The sequence below is a fragment of the Oncorhynchus gorbuscha genome, linkage group LG13, assembly GCF_021184085.1.
Source record: "Oncorhynchus gorbuscha isolate QuinsamMale2020 ecotype Even-year linkage group LG13, OgorEven_v1.0, whole genome shotgun sequence".
Taxonomy (NCBI): Eukaryota; Metazoa; Chordata; class Actinopteri; order Salmoniformes; family Salmonidae; genus Oncorhynchus; species Oncorhynchus gorbuscha.
In genome coordinates, this window is record NC_060185.1 from 29,627,281 (window position 1) to 29,647,371 (window position 20,091).

The 20,091-nt window shown below is 45.6% G+C and overlaps 1 protein-coding gene across 2 annotated transcripts in view; it reads right to left on the reverse strand.

Annotated features, from left to right (window-relative positions):
• The window catches only part of LOC123992684 (Down syndrome cell adhesion molecule homolog), a 141,961-nt gene that overhangs the window by 20,698 nt on the left and 101,172 nt on the right, over nt 1-20,091 (reverse strand). For both annotated transcript variants that reach the window (XM_046294087.1, XM_046294088.1), the window contains 8 exons: nt 16,665-16,811; nt 16,172-16,450; nt 15,676-15,951; nt 14,016-14,312; nt 12,567-12,839; nt 10,947-11,225; nt 10,538-10,657; nt 8,073-8,252 (listed from right to left, as the gene is read on the reverse strand). In XM_046294087.1, the coding sequence (XP_046150043.1) occupies nt 8,073-8,252; nt 10,538-10,657; nt 10,947-11,225; nt 12,567-12,839; nt 14,016-14,312; nt 15,676-15,951; nt 16,172-16,450; nt 16,665-16,811 (1,851 nt within the window). The remainder of the gene's footprint in view (nt 1-8,072; nt 8,253-10,537; nt 10,658-10,946; nt 11,226-12,566; nt 12,840-14,015; nt 14,313-15,675; nt 15,952-16,171; nt 16,451-16,664; nt 16,812-20,091) is intronic.

The window sequence follows — 20,091 nt, forward strand, 5'->3', positions numbered from 1 at the left end:
AGTAGGGAGAGAAAGAGAGAAGGGGAGAGAGAGAGAGCGAGACAGAGAGAGGGAGAGAGTCCCAGTCAGGGCTGGTTATGTGTCACTGGGTAGAGGGAGACTGAGGAGCTTTCTGAGACAGAGAGAGGGAGGAGGTTTCTATTCCTATCTGTCTGTCAGGTCCCAGTCAGGGCTGGTTATGTGTCACTGGGTAGAGGGAGACTGAGGAGGTGGTTTCTATTCCTATCTTTCTGTCAGGTCACAGTCAGGGCTGGCTATGTGTCACTGGGCAGAGGGAGACTGAGGAGGAGGTTTCTATTCATATCTGTCTGTCAGGTCACAGTCAGGGCTGGCTATGTGTCACTAGGCAGAGGGAGACTGAGGAGGAGGTTTCTATTCCTATCTGTCTGTCAGGTCCCAGTCAGGGCTGGCTATGTGTCACTGGGCAGAGGGAGACTGAGGAGGAGGTTTCTATTCATATCTGTCTGTCAGGTCACAGTCAGGGCTGGCTATGTGTCACTAGGCAGAGGGAGACTGAGGAGGAGGTTTCTATTCCTATCTGTCTGTCAGGTCCCAGTCAGGGCTGGCTATGTGTCACTGGGCAGAGGGAGACTGAGGAGGAGGTATCTATTCCTATCTGTCTGTCAGGTCCCAGTCAGGGCTGGCTATGTGTCACTGGGCAGAGGGAGACTGAGGAGGAGGTTTCTATTCCTATCTGTCTGTCAGGTCCCAGTCAGGGCTGGCTATGTGTCACTGGGCAGAGAGAGACTGAGGAGGAGGTTTCTATTCCTATCTGTCTGTCAGGTCCCAGTCAGGGCTGGCTATGTGTCACTAGGCAGAGGGAGACTGAGGAGGAGGTTTCTATTCCTATCTGTCTGTCAGGTCCCAGTCAGGGCTGGCTATGTGTCACTAGGCAGAGGGAGAGTGAGGAGGAGGTTTCTATTCCTATCTGTCTGTCAGATCCCAGTCAGGGCTGGCTATGTGTCACTAGGCAGAGGGAGACTGAGGAGGAGGTTTCTATTCCTATCTGTCTGTCAGGTCCCAGTCAGGGCTGGCTATGTGTCACTGGGCAGAGGGAGACTGAGGAGGAGGTTTCTATTCCTATCTGTCTGTCAGGTCCCAGTCAGGGCTGGCTATGTGTCACTAGGCAGAGGGAGACTGAGGGGGAGGTTGCCATATTGGATGGAGATGGACTACAACTGACTAAGAAAACAATCATCCAGTAGCATTATTAAAAGGTTTGAATTGCAAAAACTGCCGGTCTTGAAATTGTGCATGATGAACAGAACATTATAGAGTTGAATTTAGGGTAATCCAGGGAAATCCCCAAAACATTGGTATATCAAATAAAATGAAAACATCTTAATGTGGGATTTTAGTTGGCTAAGGTGTACACATTTTGAGGAAAATGTATTATCTGCACAGCAGGAGAAAAATCATTGTATCTTTTTGATCTGTACCCCTTCTCTGTAGAAGAGAGGGACTGAAAATAAGGTAGAACACCACATGCAAATAGCTGTTCCCCTGTGCCCTTACTTAGTCTGTCTCTAATTTAAGTACTGATGGGTTTAAATGAAGCAGAAACGCACTGAAGAGCTTCATCGGCCGGTGACACACACATGCATGCACAAATGTGCACACACACACACAGGATAGTTAGGAGAGGGAGGGCAGGCAGGCAGCAGTGCATACTGAAACACTAATGGTCTTCCTTTTCAATCCACTCAAGCGAATAAGTACACTTTTACAGAAAGCATCTTGAGTCTGAGTGCACAGTTCAGGGGTTATAAGGCATGAAATGTGATATTATGATGAGTGACAAGAGTACAGCTGTACCATCATGTAATGATAGCTTCCAACCCCCCAGTAGCATGATGGATACCACTAACAAAATCCCCAAAGACCTCACAACTCTGGGATTTTTGGATAATCAGAATGTCCCCTCTCCAAGATGTCGATCGTCATTAAATTAAAATAGTCTTGAGAGATTTGAGTAAAAATAAACAGGAAATGAGAGTAGGCTATAGAAGAGAACGAGCAGGAATCTATAAAACTAGTGAATCTATACAGCTCACTACACAGAGACACGCTCACAGTAGGTCCCCTTTACAATTTGTGTTACTGTAACGCCCCTTTCTATAACAGCCCTAAATCTCCCTGCGTCTTCCTGATGAAGCTTTTGAAGGCTTACTGAATCTGGTGGTCAGGAGCAGCTCTCCACCTACCTCCTCCATCCTAACCTACAGTACAGTACAGTACAATGTAGCCAGCTCACACATAAACACACAATTACAGTAGGCTATGAAAGACTGAGACTGATACATTAAAAGCAAATCTCTTGCTCTCCCCTCCTCCCCCTGTTCATTCCCAATGATATTGTGTGTCCTGGGGCGTGCTGGTCTCAGTGTCATGGTGGAGGCTGATCTGGGACGGAGGCTGGGGTGACGGTGCTGTGTGAGGATAATACGCTTCAACCCTCATTTCATCATCTCTCCTCGCCGGGCATCGTGGAAAAGTAGGCCACCACGCCACGCAATGCCTCACTGGGCAATACCCCAAACACACACACACACACAATTAAATGCATATAGCCTACAATACACCCACAAACACACATATTGACAATACATACACACACACTCCTCAGGCCAGCCCAGCATTCTTCTCACAGGCCATACAGTACAAGGATGACTGGTTGGGTGGAGCCACTTTAATGCCCTGTTCTCCTGCACAATTACTCTCTCACACTCACTCACCACCACACTGCCACAGAACGCTGCGATGACAACAGGAGACAAATACCTCGAGGGAAAAGAAGGTAGAGAGGAGAGGAAGATACTTTCTTGTGTCTGGAAGTGTATTGCTGTTGTTGGGCATGGCTACGGTGTACAGCCAACTGTCTGTCAGTGATAAGTAGGCATTAATCAACTGCTTAGCTACTGTTTATGGCATGCTGACCAATGACCTGTGTGCTAATGTGAAAAAAGAAATGGTGCCTGGGCCCAGCCAATTGCTGATTGGCTGTGTAAATTTGCTGTCTCTAGGAGGGCTGAGAGTCAGTGTCACCACTAGCCGCTGCATGGCAACCATGGCCTTCAGTGAGCAAATGTACTGATGGAAACACAGAGTGCTACATAAGCACTTCCATGTTAGCCTCATTAACTATGACAAGCTCATACTGTACAGTACACTGGGTGAAGTAGGCCAGGGCATCGTAGCCATGCTAGCTAGCATACAGCCACTGTCTGTTGCATCTGTGAACAATGGCGCTGGAGGGGAGGGCTGCCGTCTTATCGGCTTTTAACCAACCATGCTATTGTGTTAGTTTTTTTGCATTGTTCATAACTTGTTTTGTACATAATGTTGTTGCTACCGTCTCTTATGACCGAAAAGATCTTCTGGACATCAGAACTGTGATTGCTCACCTCAAAATTGACAAATAGTTCTTTTTTAATCAGTCGGACGGAAGGGATATACTACTACAGACACCCGATCAGGCCCAGATCCCCATGATTCGCTGGAGAAGGAAACAGAGATTTAGTGGGAAAAGATCAAGGTGCCTTGCGAGGATGAGGCGACAGTGACTAATCTGCCCTTGCCTTCCGTCCTGCTAGCTAATGTTCAATCGTTGGAAAATAAATGGGACGAGCTGAAAGCACGTATATCCTACCAACGGCACATTAAAAACTGTAATATCTTTTGTTTTACCGAGTCGTGATTGAACGACGACATTAAGAACATAAGGCTGATGGGTTATATACTCCAACGGCAGGACAGAACAGCAGCCTCTGGTAAGACACGGGGTGGGGCCTATGCATATACAGTATGTGAACAACAGCTGGTACACGATATCTAAGGAAGTCTCATGGTTTTGCACGCCTAAGGTAGAGTATCTCATGATAAGCTGTAGACCACACTATCTACCTAGAGAGTTTTCATCTGTATTTTTCGTAGCTGCCTACATACCACCACAGACTGATGCTGTCACTAAAACCGCGCTCAATGAGCTGTATACCGCCATAAGCAAACAGAGGCGGCGCTCCTAGTGGCCGGGGACTTTAAAGCAGGGAAATTTGAATCCGTTTTACCTCATTTCTATCAGCATGTTAAATGTGCAACCAGAGGGAAAAAAAATCTAGGCCACCTTTACTCCACACATAGAGACGCATACAAAGCTATCCCTCGCCCTCATTTGGCAAATCTGACCATTATTATATCCTCCTGATTCCTGCTTACAAGAAAACATTTAAACAGGAAGCACCAGTGACTCAGTCTATAAAAAAGTGGTCAGATGAAGCAGATGCTAGCACAGACTGCAATATGTTCTGGGATTCTTCCGATGGCATTGAGGAGTACACCACATAAGTCACTGGCTTTCAGAATAAGTGCATCGAGGACGTCGTCCCCACAGTGACTGTACGTACATACCCCAACCAGAAGCCATGTATAACAGGCAACATTCGCACTGAGCTAAAGGGTAGAGTTGCCGCTTTCAAGGAGCAAGACTCTAACCCGGAAGCTTATAACAATTACTGCTATGCCCTCCGACGAACCATCAAACAGGCAAAGCATCAATACAGGACTAAGAACGAATCGTACTACACCGGGTCTGACGCTCGTCATTCACAAGGCCGCAGGGCCAGACGGATTACTAGGACGTGTACTTCGAGCATGCACTGACCAACTGGCAAGTGTCTTCACTGACATTTTCAACCTCTCCCTGTCTGAGTCTGTAATACCAACATGTTTCAAGCAGACCACCATAGTCCCTGTGCCCAAGAACACTAAGGTAACCTGCCTAAATGACTACCGACCCATGGTAGTGGGCTACGTTTGTAGCCATGAAATTCTTTGAAAGGCTGGTCATGGCTCACATCAACACCATTATCTCAGAAACCCTAGACCCACTCCAATTTGCATACCACCCCAACAGATCCACAGATGATGTGATCTCTATTGCACTCCACACTGCCCTTTCCCACCTGGACAAAAGGAACACCTATGTGAGAATGCTATTCATTGAGTACAGCTCAGCGTTCAACATCATAGTGCCCTCAAAGCTCATCACTAAGCTAAGGACCCTGGGACTAAACACCTCCCTCTGCAACTGGATCCTAGACTTCCTGACAGGGCCACCCCCAGGTGGTAAGGGTAGGTAACAACACATCCGCCACACTGATCTTCAACACGGGGGCCCCTCAAGGGTGCGTGCTCAGCCTCCTGTACTCCCTGTTCACTCATGACTGCACGGCCATGCACGACTCCAACACCCTCATTAAGTTTGCTGATGACACAACAGTGGTAGGGCCTGATCCCCGATAACGATGAGACAGTCTATAGGGAGGAGGTCAGAGACCTGACCGTGTGGTGCAATGACAACAACCTCTCCCTCAACTTGATCAAGACAAAGGGGATGATTGTGGACTACAGGAAAAGGAGGACCGAGCATGTCCCCATTCTCATCATCTGGGCTGTAGTGGAGCAGGTTGAGAGCTTCAAGTACCTTGTCGTCCACATCACCAACAAACTAATATTGTCCAAGCACACCAAGACAGTCGTGAAGAGGGCACGACAAAACCTATTCCCCCTCAGGAGACTGAAAAGATTTGGCATGGGTCCTCAGATCCTCAAAAGGATTTACAGCTGCACCATCGAGAGCATCCTGACGGGTTGAATCACTGCCTGGTTTGGTGTCAGAGGAAGGCCCTAAAAATGGTCATCGACTCCATCCACCCTAGTCATAGACTGTTCTCTCTGCTACCACATGGCAAGCAGTACCGGTGCGCCAAGTCTAGGTCCAAGAGGTTCCTAAATAGCTTCTACCCCCAAGCCATAAGACTCCTGAACAGCTAATCAAATGGCTACCCGGACTATTTGCATTCCCCCACCCCTCTGGAACACTGGAACACTGTTGCTACTCTCTGTTATCATCTATGCATAGTCACTTTAATAACTCTACCTACATGTACATATTACCTCAATTACCTCGACAAAGGTGCCCCGCACATTGACTCTGTACCGGTAGTCCCACTATTGTTATTTACTGTTGCTCTTTAATTTGCTATTCTTATCTCTTACTTTTTTTGGTGTATTTTCTTAAGACGGCATTATTGGTTAAAGGTTTGTAGGTAAGCACTTCACTGTAAGGTGAACGAACACCTGTTATATTCAGCACATGTGACAAATAACATTTGATTTTATTTGATCTTCTCAGTGTCTTAGCCACACCATGATCAGAGACTCTGTCTAAATAGATTGTTCATGCTTGTTTACACCAATCCGAGTAAGTATATGAAACACAAAGGCATGAGATGGAACCTAAAAGTCTGTGTGAATTTATGATGTGTACATGTGAATGTATGGTTACTGATGGATGTGTGTGAGAGGGTGTGTGAGAGGGTGTATTTATTTACATTATGTGAATCTGAATGGATGCATGTTAGAGATAGTGTGCGCGCATGTGTGTGTGTAAATGTGGCATTGTGTGTACTGTAGCAGCACACGTGTCTGACCCTATTTGCAAGTGTGTGTCTGTCTATGTGTGCTTGTGTGTGTGTGTGTGTGTGTTTGCATTATTATGTAGCAGTCAATGCCAGGAGGGAGCTGCATTTGGCTCTGACAGAGAGAGAGCGACTTAGCAGGGGGGGGCTCCTGCAACAGCTTGATAAGAACAGCAACAGGAAATAAGCTCTCCTCACATCTGAGCACCATCAAATGAGAATACTTCCCCCACGCAGCGAAGCCAGACCGGCAGTGCCAGGAGACTGGTGACCAGGTCATTAACATACTCCACATGCTGCAGCCACACCAGTCAACACAGCAGAGAGAGAGACACCACAAACTGTCTGGACTCCAATACAAAACCATGTCCTTCTTTCAGTGTGTCATGACTCATCACTCAGACTGTGTCTGTTTAAACGGTGTGATGATTCAATGTGCAGTTACTACAGTAGCCTATAGGCCATCTGAGCAACCCTAAGGTCCATTGTTCTAAACCTTTGGAATGACAGTGTCTAATGAGTGACCTCATGTCACTGAACTGTATCCCAGTTCCTCTTGGTTCTGTCTCAGGTTGGTTTTGTAACCAGAAAGTGATTAGTGATGCTACAGTTAGTTACATTTGGCTGCTGCTGGTACTGATTAAAATAGACCTGGCAAGGCAGGTCCTCTCCCTCTTGTCATTCACACATGATGTCTACAAGGCTATAGGAGAACACTGTAATACAAATCAATACGCAGCCAGGGACAGGGCTGATACCAGTAGATAACATATGGGGTGGTACAAGACATGTCTGTGACTTCAGGGAAATACAGATTGAGAGATGGCATGAGAGATGGCATGAGATATGGCATACAGTAGATAATAAAATGTGATGCAGGCAATGTAGTACAAGTAGGGCAACAGTATCATTATCATACACAGACACAGACACACAGACTGAAAGAGAGAGAGACAGACAGACAGACAGACAGACAGACAGACAGACAGACAGACAGACAGACAGACAGACAGACAGACAGACAGACAGACAGACAGACAGACAGACACAGACAGACAGACAGACAGACAGACAGACAGACAGACAGACAGACAGACAGACAGACAGACAGACAGACAGACAGACAGACAGACAGACAGACAGACAGACAGACAGACAGACAGACAGACAGACAGACAGACAGACAGACAGACAGACAGACAGACAGAGAGGGTGAAAGAATGAGATCACAGTGGTGTAGTGGTGTTGTGCTCTCTCCCTCTCTTTTCCACATGGCAGACTCTGCTTGAATGAAGAGTTGAACGTGTAATGGAGGGGACATAAAGTCCTTAGCTGCTCAACAAAAAACACATGGTCACCCCCCCCCCCACCCACCCATGGCCAAAGTACCAGTGACTATACTGTGGGGTCAACATTTTACACTTACCCTTCTTTCCTCAGACCCAAACTCATAGACATGATACAGTTAATTAAAGGTTAAATAAAATTAAAAAAATACATACTTGTCATTTGATACTTCACCCAACAAAACCAAACAGAGTTTGTCTAACAAGGAAGTCAAAAAGAAACGTTACAGTAGTTTTGGAGTCTTACTTTTGACGGTGAGGTACATGGACTTGCTAACGTCAGCTCCCACATCGTTGCTGACCTTACACAGGTAGTAGCCGCTGTCCTCCTCTAGCACGTGTTTGATTAGCAGAGAGCCGTTGACCAGCAGCTGGATACGGGAGCCAGAGTTCAGGGCGATGGGCTGGAACTGGGGAACCCCGTTACCTGGGGTGGAGACAAGAGGGACATGAGTCATGGATGATACACATTTCAAATGCATTTAGCACCTTTCAAAAATCACCATCATAAACATTTTGAATGTAAAAGTCTACAATATCCTCTAATCCTTAATCGGAACCATTGTATTTATGGCATAAGCAAAGTAAGCTTAAGAGCACATGGGGGTGGTGTTCTACAATTTCCCCTAACTAATTTAAACCCAAAGCTACTACTGTTTTTGTTTTTAAAGCTCATGTTTTGGGTGCAGACTATTGACAGATGCACATCCTTATTCAACTTGTACAGCGTGTAACGCTTCAGTGACAAAGCTTTAGGGATTTAAGGACAGTAAACATGCATCTTAACGCTGCCCCTAAACCTCAGCAGCTGCTGTGGAGAATGTAGCCACTAAAAGTGGGTAATCATGAAAGAGATGGTGCCCATGTTCAACACCAGAGCAGATTGTAAAGGGAGAAAACAACAAGACTGCAATGAGGCCTTGAAACAAGGAATCAGCCAATGAAATGCTGTGCAGTTTCCTTTACACAGCAAAGTACTTTTCTTTTCCTTTGTTTTTACATGTGAGGATTTATTTATCCACTGACTCTCAGGATTTGATGCCTGTAAGCTATGATTGGTATTTCTCACGTGAACAACACTGAACTTGTAGGCATGTACATTTACAAATCTACACATCAAAGACGGAAAAATCTATTGTACATATATTTTGGGGTAAATACAACCTAATCCCCAAAGCATTGATTTTGTCTTGGTGAAACACAAAGATTAGTATTAGTATGTACACGCTTTTGTAGGTCAAATAGTATTCAAATATCTCTGGTGGTGAGGTATACTTCAGCATACCAGCATACAGCATTATACTTTTCACATATCAGGGAACAAGTATATTTTCTATAATCATCCATGTTTCCGTTGGAGGTAATGTTGGACAGTCTCGTTCAAAAAGGTCAAAATGACTTAGTGTAGTGTAGGAAATGTCTAATGCTGAAAATGTTCAGGTCAATGAGCTGCCTGGGAATGGAAACCCACTCAGAGCTGTAAGTGGTCTACCTATGTTACAGTAATAGCAACACATCCAGGCTCGCTCATAGAGTATTAAACATATGTCTGAACTGGGCCAGATATCAGCATGCGCTAAAGTTAGCGTGTAAAGATAAGGACATTTAGTGAGCTGTGGGTTTTGGTCCTTAATTAAAAATGCAGTCAAGTGCTTCTGGTTAGTGAGGGGTCAAGTGGCAGTACTATTCCCACTCTGCTGCCTTGTAAACGAGAAGAGAGAGAGAGAGAGACAGAAAGTGAAAGAGAGAGAAATAAAGAGAGAGACACACAGAGAGAGAAACCAAGGGTGACAGAGAGAGACAGAGAGAGAGAGTGAGACATAGAGACAGAGAGAGAGAGAGACAGAGAGACAGAGAGACAGAGAAAGTGCTCTTGGATCATGGATTTTGCATATCCAGAGAGAGCTAGCAGTTATGATAATACCAGCTGACCTTTCCTTATTCACTTTTCTGTCTCTCTGTTGCTCTGCTCTGCTCTGCTCTGCTAACACCTGACTGGGAGAATAAAAAGCATCTCCAGTGCCATAATATACAGCAACACAGACACTTGCACTTATAAATTAGAGGTACATCTCAGATAAAGGCGCCGGCCAAGTCTTCTCTCGCCATCGCTGTAGTGAAGGATCAAGGTTCTGTCAGGCGTTATTAATCAGACAGTCTAAGATATTCAGGAGCGTCTCTCTCACATCAAACCCAATCTCCTCTCGGTCCCAGGGAGCCCAAGTCAAAAACAAATCCCATCAAAGCCTGGCTGCTGAGTCTGGCCCTGACCCACACCTTTGATGCCCCTCACACTGCCCCCACACGCCACACCATTGGTTGGATTAGTTGTCGTCACTCCATTGGGGGAAGATTTCACCCGTGTTATGGACGGAGCAGCAAACACCTGGGTACCCTCTTCAGCTATCCTGGTCAAGTGCTGTGCCACTTTATTCACCTGCTTTCTCCCACCTCACTGGTAGCTCCCCCACCAAACAACCCACAGTGGCTTCACATCTGTGACTTGTGAGAGTGTATGTGTACACCTGCAGTTGTTGAACCACATCATACATGGGCTGTGGATGAAACCATATGTGTTCAATTACAACTACAGTTACTCTATCCAAAACAGCTGCTGTTACATCCCTAAACAATGTCCTTTAATACGTTTGTATAACCATTGAATTAATGCTACCGACAGTCTTCTGATGCTTGATTTACGTATATGTTTACCTTTGGAGTGTTTCCATATGAGGGTGGGGCGTGGATAACCCTCAGCAGAGCAGTTGAGGGTCACAGTTTTCCCATAGATCCCATCCTGGTCTGTGGGCTGCACCACAAACTGGGGAGGAACTGGAGGAGCAGAGGGAACCACACACAGACTGACTTACTAGTACTTCTGAGATAGAAAGATAGTATGAGAGATAGATTAAGATTGACAAAAAAGAGTGCAGTGGAGAGAAATATTCAGTATAAAGACAGATGCGAAGCGACGGAGACAGGAGCAGAGAAACAAACAGAAACAGAAACAGAGAGAGAAAGAAAGACAGTAAGAGTCAGGGAGTGAGAAGAGGGAGCCTAAGAGAGATACATCTAGAAGCAGTGACGGAGACAGAGGAACAACGTGCTAGCCTCCTCTCACCCCTGACAATGAGCTGACTCTGGTGCTCAACGGCTGCAGCCTCGTTGCGTGCAATGCAGGTGTAGTTTCCGTTGTGGTCTGGGGACAGGTTGGAGATCCGCAGTGAGCTGGTGAACTCTATGTTGTCAATGGTGACCCCCAGACTGGCAGGGATTGGCCGCCCATCCTTTTGCCATGTGATGTCCAGGGGCTGGTCACCTGACATTACCACGCAGGGGATGAAGACACGCTGGCCAATGGAGAACCGCTGGAATGCAAAGGGCTGGATGTACGGTGGAACTGGAGGGGAAGAGGGGGAGAGATGACCATAACCACATTAGGCTGAGAGACAATACACTATACCGGTCCAATCTCCTGTGTGTCATATTTCAATCTTCTATCAATCCCTTTTGGTCCTTGGAAATCGTTGTTTAGACTCTAAACTCAAAAGGTCTAAGAGTGAATCATCACACAATTCCACCTTAGTCATTCCTCCTGTCTAGCCGAACATTCTGTACTCTGAGTCAGAGCAAACAGTACCATGCACAGGTGTTCTATTCCAGAAACAGTTGAAAGGGTGATTCTGTATTTTGGCGATTCATGCCATGTCTGTCTAGAAAGAGAAGATTAAAGAAAACCTAACGATCCTCAAGTAGGGAAAAACCACCATGTTAAACAAATGATTGGAGAATCAGGCCTCATGCTAGACTAGATAATGACCTAGATGTGAGATCCTCCTCAGTAAGTCCACTGTTGCACCTTCTCAGGGGACTCTCCAGCCATCTCGCAAGTCAGCCGTATTTGAGAATCAACAAGTTAAAATGACATTAAAATAAGCAGCACTTCAGCACTGATTTAATTCACAACAAAGTAGGGATAATGGACTCCTGGGATCTCACCAGCCGCTTTCAGAATTTGAAGCATGAGCAGAGAAAATTAACTAAGGTACTTGTAGCGGGGGAAGTGTTGCTTTATATCATGTGGTCACCCTTTTCCCCCGCCCCTCCAGGCTCATCTTATGGAAATGTCTTAAGTTAAGCAGTGGCTGCAACCTTCATGACATGGATATGAGGCGTGGGGAATCACTTGTTAACGTTACCATTACGTATTCTTGGGCCTCTGGTAATCAAGCTCAATCACTACTGTACGTGCAGTCATACTAATGACCCTAGCTTAGTCTCACATCCCATAGCAGTGCAGTCGTAGCAGTGGTGAATGTGTAGCTTATGTTACACAATGTGATGTGAAGGCCAATGGGAGTATGGTCATTGCGAGGTCACTTCCTATCTCTGCCTACAGCTTTGCCATGTTCTACTGTCTACACTCTCATGCCTCTTAGAATGCTTATGTATCACATGGAGATGTGTGAAACTTACTCCTCAGCCTGCAGTGTCCTCACTTGCGCCAATGAATAGCTAGCTTTTCATGTGGCGCCGACTGGTAAGAAACTTCAGGAGGGTGGTCGTGTGTGCTAGCATGGCAGAGGTCAGGAGTTTGCGCCAGGTGTGGGCCAAATCAAGAGGAAGAGGAACTCGCTAAGCAAGCAGTGTGACGTCCTTTACACTTACCCAAGTGTGGTATGCTAGTGTGTTTACTGTGTACTGTCACAGTGCATGAGTCAGGGAGACGGGCTCTTCCTACCTTTTACACTGAGATGGACGCTCTGATTGGTCTCTTGGTGAGGTTTGACCAATACCCTGCAATTGTACTCTCCCTGGTCCAGCTCCTGCACGTTAGACAGCTTCAGAGTGCCATTGTTCTCAAAAGCCCTCTGCCTGTGGTTGAAGGGGAGCAGGTGGGAGTTCTTATACCACTTGATGGAATAATACGGGTAGCCAATAACGCGACAGTGGACGTACGCGTCCCGCCCTGCGATGGCCGTGATGTTTTTCATTGGACGGATGCTGGCAGCCCCTAAAAATACAGAGAGGGAGAGAGAGCTCTCTATAAACACATTTATGGGTGAGGGGATTGTGACATGACAGTCAGCAACATCAAGCCGTATGTATTGGCAGCACACCCAAATGTGTTAGTTTGTACCACAGGACCTCATGGTAGACTCTGAGGAGAGGGCTGTGAAATCAGGACCATATTAGACAAGGACAAGGTAGGGTTGGCTGACAGCTGAAAGACAGAACACTTTGGTGGACAATATTCACAGTATGAGTTAACTGAATTACAAATCCAAGAGCCACTTGAAACTAATTGTCTTGTCTGAATAAATCACCTATACATTCAGCCACAACATAATAAGTAAAAACGAACTAAGGAAACAAGAGAGCGAGAACTATATTCCCTTTTGCAGTCTAAAGATAAAACCACCACCAGCCTAGAAACCAAGTTAACCTATGTGACGCTCAACAGTTACACCACACTGGACTGAAAACCTGCCTGTCATTAAGGCCTACAAAGAAAAGAATTATCAATTGGTCAACTGTGGTCAAACATCTACACATGGAACAGCAGTGCAAATCAGTTGACGGGAATCATCTCAGCAACAGTGATCTGTGTAGAGGATCAGATGACTATTAAAGACAAGAAGAGAGGTATTATGTTCAACAAATAAGACACAGTCAATAGAACAGACATGTTATGGATGGATCATACACACAATACACACAAACACACACTAACAAAACATGGGTGTTTGTGACCTGGCATTGTTATTGACAGTATGAGGGACTGACATGCAAACAGGCCAACCAGATATGGGTGACTACAAGCAGTGTCGGGATAGAAAAAGAAAAAGACCTGGAGTATCACAATCACACTAAGAGCATAGAGGGACGATGCGATGAGAGATTCACACAGGGATACAAAATAAAAAAACACTAAAAGAAATTAGGGGAAACTAAACAATGGAGTCCAAAAGCTGCAACGGAGGAATAAAGGGAGCAAAGAGAAAGAAAGAAAGACAAAAAAAATCTGAAAATGAGTAAAAAGTAAAAAGGTCAGGAATTTGTAGGCACTTTACAAAGGAGGGAGAATACAACAAAAACCTAAAAGAAACAGGCATTAAATTTGGAAACCAAACAAACATGAGTTAGGTGTATGTTTTTGTTGTTTTGGAGGAGCTGATCTGACAAGCACCTCTTACGTTTATTCGAGCCTGGTGGTAGACTGCCCCGGCCGAGTTCCTGCAGGTGCAGCGATACACCCCTCCGTCCACCTCCTTAGTGTGAGTGATGTTCAGCTGGCTGACCACGTGGCCCTCGTTGGTCTCGTAGTGGCCGGGGTGGTGGTGGTTGTCCTTGATGACCGGGTCGTCGTCCAGGTTCCAGGTGCAGGAGGGAGGGGGAGTGCCTTTGACGTTACACACCAGGAAGACCGGTTCGTTGGGGTTGACCACCTTCTCACTGAAGGAGGACATAATCTTCGGAGTGCCGTCTGAAAGGGGAGAGAAAGGGAGACCATGGGTAATGGTTAATAAGACTGAACAAAAGCACCAATAGAATATCTATCATCTGTCACTCAAACCTGTACACCTACCTTTTTTCTTTGCCTGCCATTATTGGGGGCAGTCTTGGCCAAATAAAAAACAGCTTTATTTTAGAGTGGCCTGCTGTTGCTATCTGCTAACCCTGGTATGTTCTACATCATTATAGATTATCAATATCCTCCTTATACAGTTCTGTGGCCACGTGAGACAGTTGCCCAAGCAACCAGGCTCAGGTAAGCAGTTTAAAGCTGACTGGGATAGTAGCCCTAATGACACTGGCTGCTCTGCAGCAGCACAACACAATGCATTAACACAGGCCCTGCATCGATCCAGGGCCAAAATCCCTTTTGCTAAGTCACCGCTGGTGCTACTAAACATACATGGAGACAAAACTTACACACAACCAGGGGTGAAACGTTCACTGGGTACAGGGGGGACATGTCCCCCCCACATTCTGAAATTGCATTTTTGTCCCCCCCAGTTCTATCATTGGAATGTGAGGCAATGGTGTGCTTTAGGACTATGCAGACACCTCAGAGTGGTCAGGTAGGCTGTGTTTATCTGACTGGATAAAAAAATGGTACAATAATTATGTCCCCCCAATTCTTTTTTTGTGTTTTTTTGTTGTTGAATTTTTTTACCCCTTTTTCTCCCCAATTTCGTGGTATCCATTTGTTTAGTAGCTACTATCTTGTCTCATCGCTATAACTCCCGTACGGGCTTGGGAGAGACAAAGGTTGAAAGTCATGCATCCTCCAATACACAACCCAACCAAGCCGCACTGCTTCTTAACACAGCGCCATCCAACCCGGAAGCCAGCCGCACCAATGTGTCGGAGGAAACACCATGCACCTGGCAACTTGGTTGGCGCACACAGCGCCCAGCCCACCACAGGAGTCGCTGGTGCGCGATGAGACAAGGATTTCCATACCAGCTAAACCCTCCCTAACCCGGACGACGCTAGGCCAATTGTGCGTCGCCCCACGGACCTCCCGGTCGTGGCCGGTTACGACAGAGCCTGGGCGCGAACCCAGAGTCTCTGGTGGCACAGCTGGCATTGCAGTACAGCGCCCTTCACCACTGCGCCACCCGGGAGGCCTCCCCCCACTTCTAACACAAGAGTTGCACCCCTGCATACAACATAAAACCGTGAACGCTCATGCTACAGTCAACTGCCAAGCAGTACAGTACACATGGAAAAAAAACACATGGTAATATATTCTAACCACTGTCTTGTTACAACATCATAAATATATCCAATAACTGTCATAGCAACATTGATCTTTATAAGAAACCCCTACTGTATCTCACCCTCCAAGATGACCGGAACAAAATCCTGAGCGGACATTTTGTTCTTCCTGGCGAAACATTGGTAGGCCCCTCCGTCGCTCTTGGCCATGCCCTCCATGATCAGGTTCTCCCTGCTGATGCCTGTGATCCGCACGTTGTTGCCGGGGTAGATGATCTCTCCGTTACGGTACCACGACAGCTCGTACTCATCCGAGCCACTGACACTGCAATGCAAGGACACCTTACTCCCCACGCTGCCCTTCACCTTTCGTGGGCTGACCACTGCCTTCAGGGGCTCTGGACACCAGAGAAAACACAGAACACACATCAAAAACCACAAACCAAACTGGAGGCCTATGACATTGTTATACCGTGAAATAAATATTTTGTTGTGTGAACATTATCAAACAAATAGGTAAACAAAGTGACAGGGCTATAGCAGCTAACGCAGAGACATCATGGTACCCAGGCTGGGATAGCTCCTGATGTGTGAGTGTGATGTGGTGTTTGGACTCACGTTTGACAAGCAGCCGGCCCACCACCTCAGCGTTGCCATAGCTGTTCCACACCTCACACACGTAGGTGCCAGAGTCGGTGGGCTGGGCGCTCTCTATCAGCAAGCCCGTGACACTCTGGTGGAAACGTGTGTCGGGCTCCAGGGGGCTGTTGTCCTTCAGCCAGCGGTACTTGGGCATGGGATGGCCCGACGCCTTACAGGGCAGCTCTACCCGATGGGACGCCATGACCTCCCGACGGTCAAAGCCATCCAGAATCCCCGGCTCTGAGTTAGTGGGATCTTATGAGAGATAATAGAGAGAATATGTTATGATAAGAATAGAGTTCACTATTAGAAGAGATAGTGTTACGATAGCATTCACTGTGTTGTGGACATTGCAATATATGAAGATGCAGAAGTTTCTGATGTATTACTGCAACATTGTGTACTGTACAGAAATATAGATGTTTCTGGAGTACCGTTATTTAAGGTATTTAGGGCACCATAGACTGACCTGACACAAAAAGCCGGGCGCTGTTGCTTTGCCTGGTCTCGCCCGTGTAGCGATGCCGTGTAGTGCAGCGGTAGTTATACAATCCATCCTCATTCTGGACATCCAGAATATACAAGGCTCCTGTGGTTGTGATGAGAAATCTAGGTCCTAGAAGAGAAAAACAGAGGGGAGGGGTTATTCACATAAAAAAATCCAGGAGGTCGTCTGGCCAATCAGCTCAATAGGAAACTATCCATCCAGTTAGAAGATACACCTGGTCCTGCATAATCCATGGCATTCACAAACATGAATGATCTGATATATACAGTATACACCATAATGACAAAGCGAAAACAGGTTTAAATACATTTTTCCAAATGTATTAAAAATAAAAACAGAAATACCTTATTTACATATGTATTCAGACCCTTTGCTATGAGATCAGGTGCATGCTGTTTCCACTGATCATCCTTGAGATGTTTCTACAACTTGATTGGAGTCCACCTGTGGTAAATTCAACTGATTGGACATTTGGAAAGGCACACACCTGTCCATATAAGGTCCCACAGTTGACTGCATGTCAGAGCAAAAACCAAACCAAGGTTTTCACTCCATCCCTCATCTAGCACACCTGATTGTAATAATTAACTGGTTGAAAAGCTGAATCAGGTTGGTTGCCACTGGGGTTGGAGTGAAAACCTACAGGAGCGTAAACTCTCCAGGAATAGGTTTGGATAGCCCTGCTCTATGGAGAACCTTCCAGAAGGACCACCATCTCTGCAGCACTCCACCAATCAGGTCTTTATGGTACAGTGGCCAGACGGAAGCCACTCTTCAGGAAGAGGCGCATGGAGTTTGCCAAAAGGAACCTAAAGATTCTCTGGTTTGATGAAACCAAGATTTAACTCTTTGGCTTGAATGCCAAGCGTCACATCTGGAGGAAACATGGAACCATCCCTACTGTGAAGTATGGTGGTGGCAGCATCATGGTGAGGGAATGTTTTTCAGCGGCAGGGACTGGGAGACTAGTCAGGATTGAGGGAGCGAAGTACAGAGAGATCCTTGATGAAAACATGCTCTAGAGCACTCAGGACATCAGACTGGGGTAAAGGTTCACCTTCAAATAGGACAATGACCCTAAGCAAAGAGCCAAGACAATGCAGGAGTGGCTTCGGGACAAGTCTCTGAATTTCCTTGAGTTGCCTAGCCAGAGCCCGGACTTAAACATGATCGAACATCTCTGGAGAGACCTGAAAATATCTGTGCAGCGACGCTCCCCATCCAACTTGACAAAGCTTGAGAGGATGTGTAAAGAATGGGAGAAGCTCCCCAAATACAGGTGTGCCAAGCTTGTAGCATCGTACCCAAGAAGACTCAAGGCTGTAATCACTGCCAAAGATGCTTCAACAAAGTACTGAGTAAAGAGCCTGAATACTTATGTAAATGTGATACTTCAGTGTTTTATTTGTTATACATTTGCAAAAATGTCTAAAAATCTGTTTCTGCTTTGTCATTATGGGGTACTGTGTGTAGATTGAGGAGGGAAATTTAAATTAAACAATGTTTTAGAATAAGGCTGTGATGTAACAAAATGTGGAAAAAGTCAAGGGGTCTGAATACTTTCCAAATGCACTGTATATACAAACGTATATGGACACCCCTTCAAATGAGTGAATTCGGCTATTTCTGCCATACCTGTTGCTGACAGGTGTATGAAATTGAGCAAACAGCCATGCAATCGCCATAGACAAACGTTGGCAGTAGAATGGTTGTACTGAAGAGCTCAGTGACTTTCAGTGAATTTCCAACAAGTCACTTGATCAAATTTCGGCCCTGCTAGAGCTGCCCCGGTCAACTGTAACAGCTGTTATTGTGAAGTGGAAATGTCTAGGGGCAACAACGGCTCAGCCGCAAAGTGCTAGGCCACACAAGCTCACAGAACGGGACCAGCGAGTGCTGAAGCGTGTAGCACGTAAAAATCGTCTGTCCTCAATTGCAACACTCACTACCAAGTTCCAAACTACCTCTTGAAGCAACATCAGCACAATAACTCTTCATCGGGAGCTTCATGAAATGGGTTTCCATGGCTGAGCAGCCGCACACCAGCCTAAAACCACCATGTGCAATGCCAAGTATAGGCTGGAGTGGTGTAAAGCCGCCACCATTGGACTCTGGAGCTGTGAAAATGCCTTTACTGGAGTGATGAATCACACTTCACCACATGGCAGTCCGGTGAACTAATCTGAGTTGGAAGATGCCAGCATTACTCTACCTGGCCCAACTGTAAAGTTTGGTGGAGCAAGACTAAGGGTCTGGGGCTGGGGCTCTTTTTTATAGTTTGGGCTAGGCCCCTTAGTTCTAATGATGGGAAATCTAGGGATAGCCTGCTTTTTTTCCATTTTCGCCTAAATGACATACCCTAATCTAACTGCCTGTAGCTCAAGCCCTGAAGCAATTATTAGTACAATTTAAAAGGAAACACTTTGAAGTTTGTGGAAATTTGAATTGAATGTAGGATAATATAACACAATAAATCTGGTAGAAGAAAATACAAAGAAAAAAAAAACATTTTTTTTTCTACCACCATCTTTGAAATGCAACAGAAAGGACCCAGTTGCAGCCATCACTCTGGTTGTAATTCCTATGGTGTCCACAAGATGGCAGCAGTGTGTGAAAAGTTTCAGATGGATAACTTAAAGTATGAGCGAACTACATGCCATTTAGTGTGAAGTCACCCAGGTACATTTGGGCAAACCGTGGAGGAGACATTTGCATTCATATTACATTTTTATGTCAGAATATCGTCAAATCTGTATACTTGGACTTTGATTTAGCTTTTCCAGTATTAGTAGCCATATTATAAATTCAACATTTGCAAAACATCCAGTTTTCATAACATAAAAGGCATGCTGTCGTACAAGGTTAGTAGCTACATTTTACGACAGATACAGGGTCTCATTGGCTATCTAGCTATCTTTATTTGACCCCGATTGGCCCCCGAGTTGTTCAAGTGAAGACCGCCCACGTCATCGGCATGCCATGAAGGCGTCTCTCTCTGATCAAACACGGTGTTCTATAGGATATACTACACCCCTTATGATATAGTGAAGTCTGGTTACGTTCTAGGAACTCTGACGAATACAAACGGACATGATTTGACTGGTTGAAACAACGTTTAGGGTTAGATTTTCACAGATTCCTGTCTTTGCAAATAGAACGAGTGGAAATAAAAAATCGATTGTTCATACTATATGGACCTTTTTAGGATATGAAAAAGGATTTTGTCTAACAAAACGACACTTCATGTTATCTCTGGGACCATTTGGATGATAAATCAGAGCAAGATTTCAGAATGTAAGTACACATTTCACCTTCAGAGGGGAATTTATCAAACCTATCGCGGTGAAAAAAGTGTTTTGTTGTAAGGAGCTCTCCTCAAACAATAGCA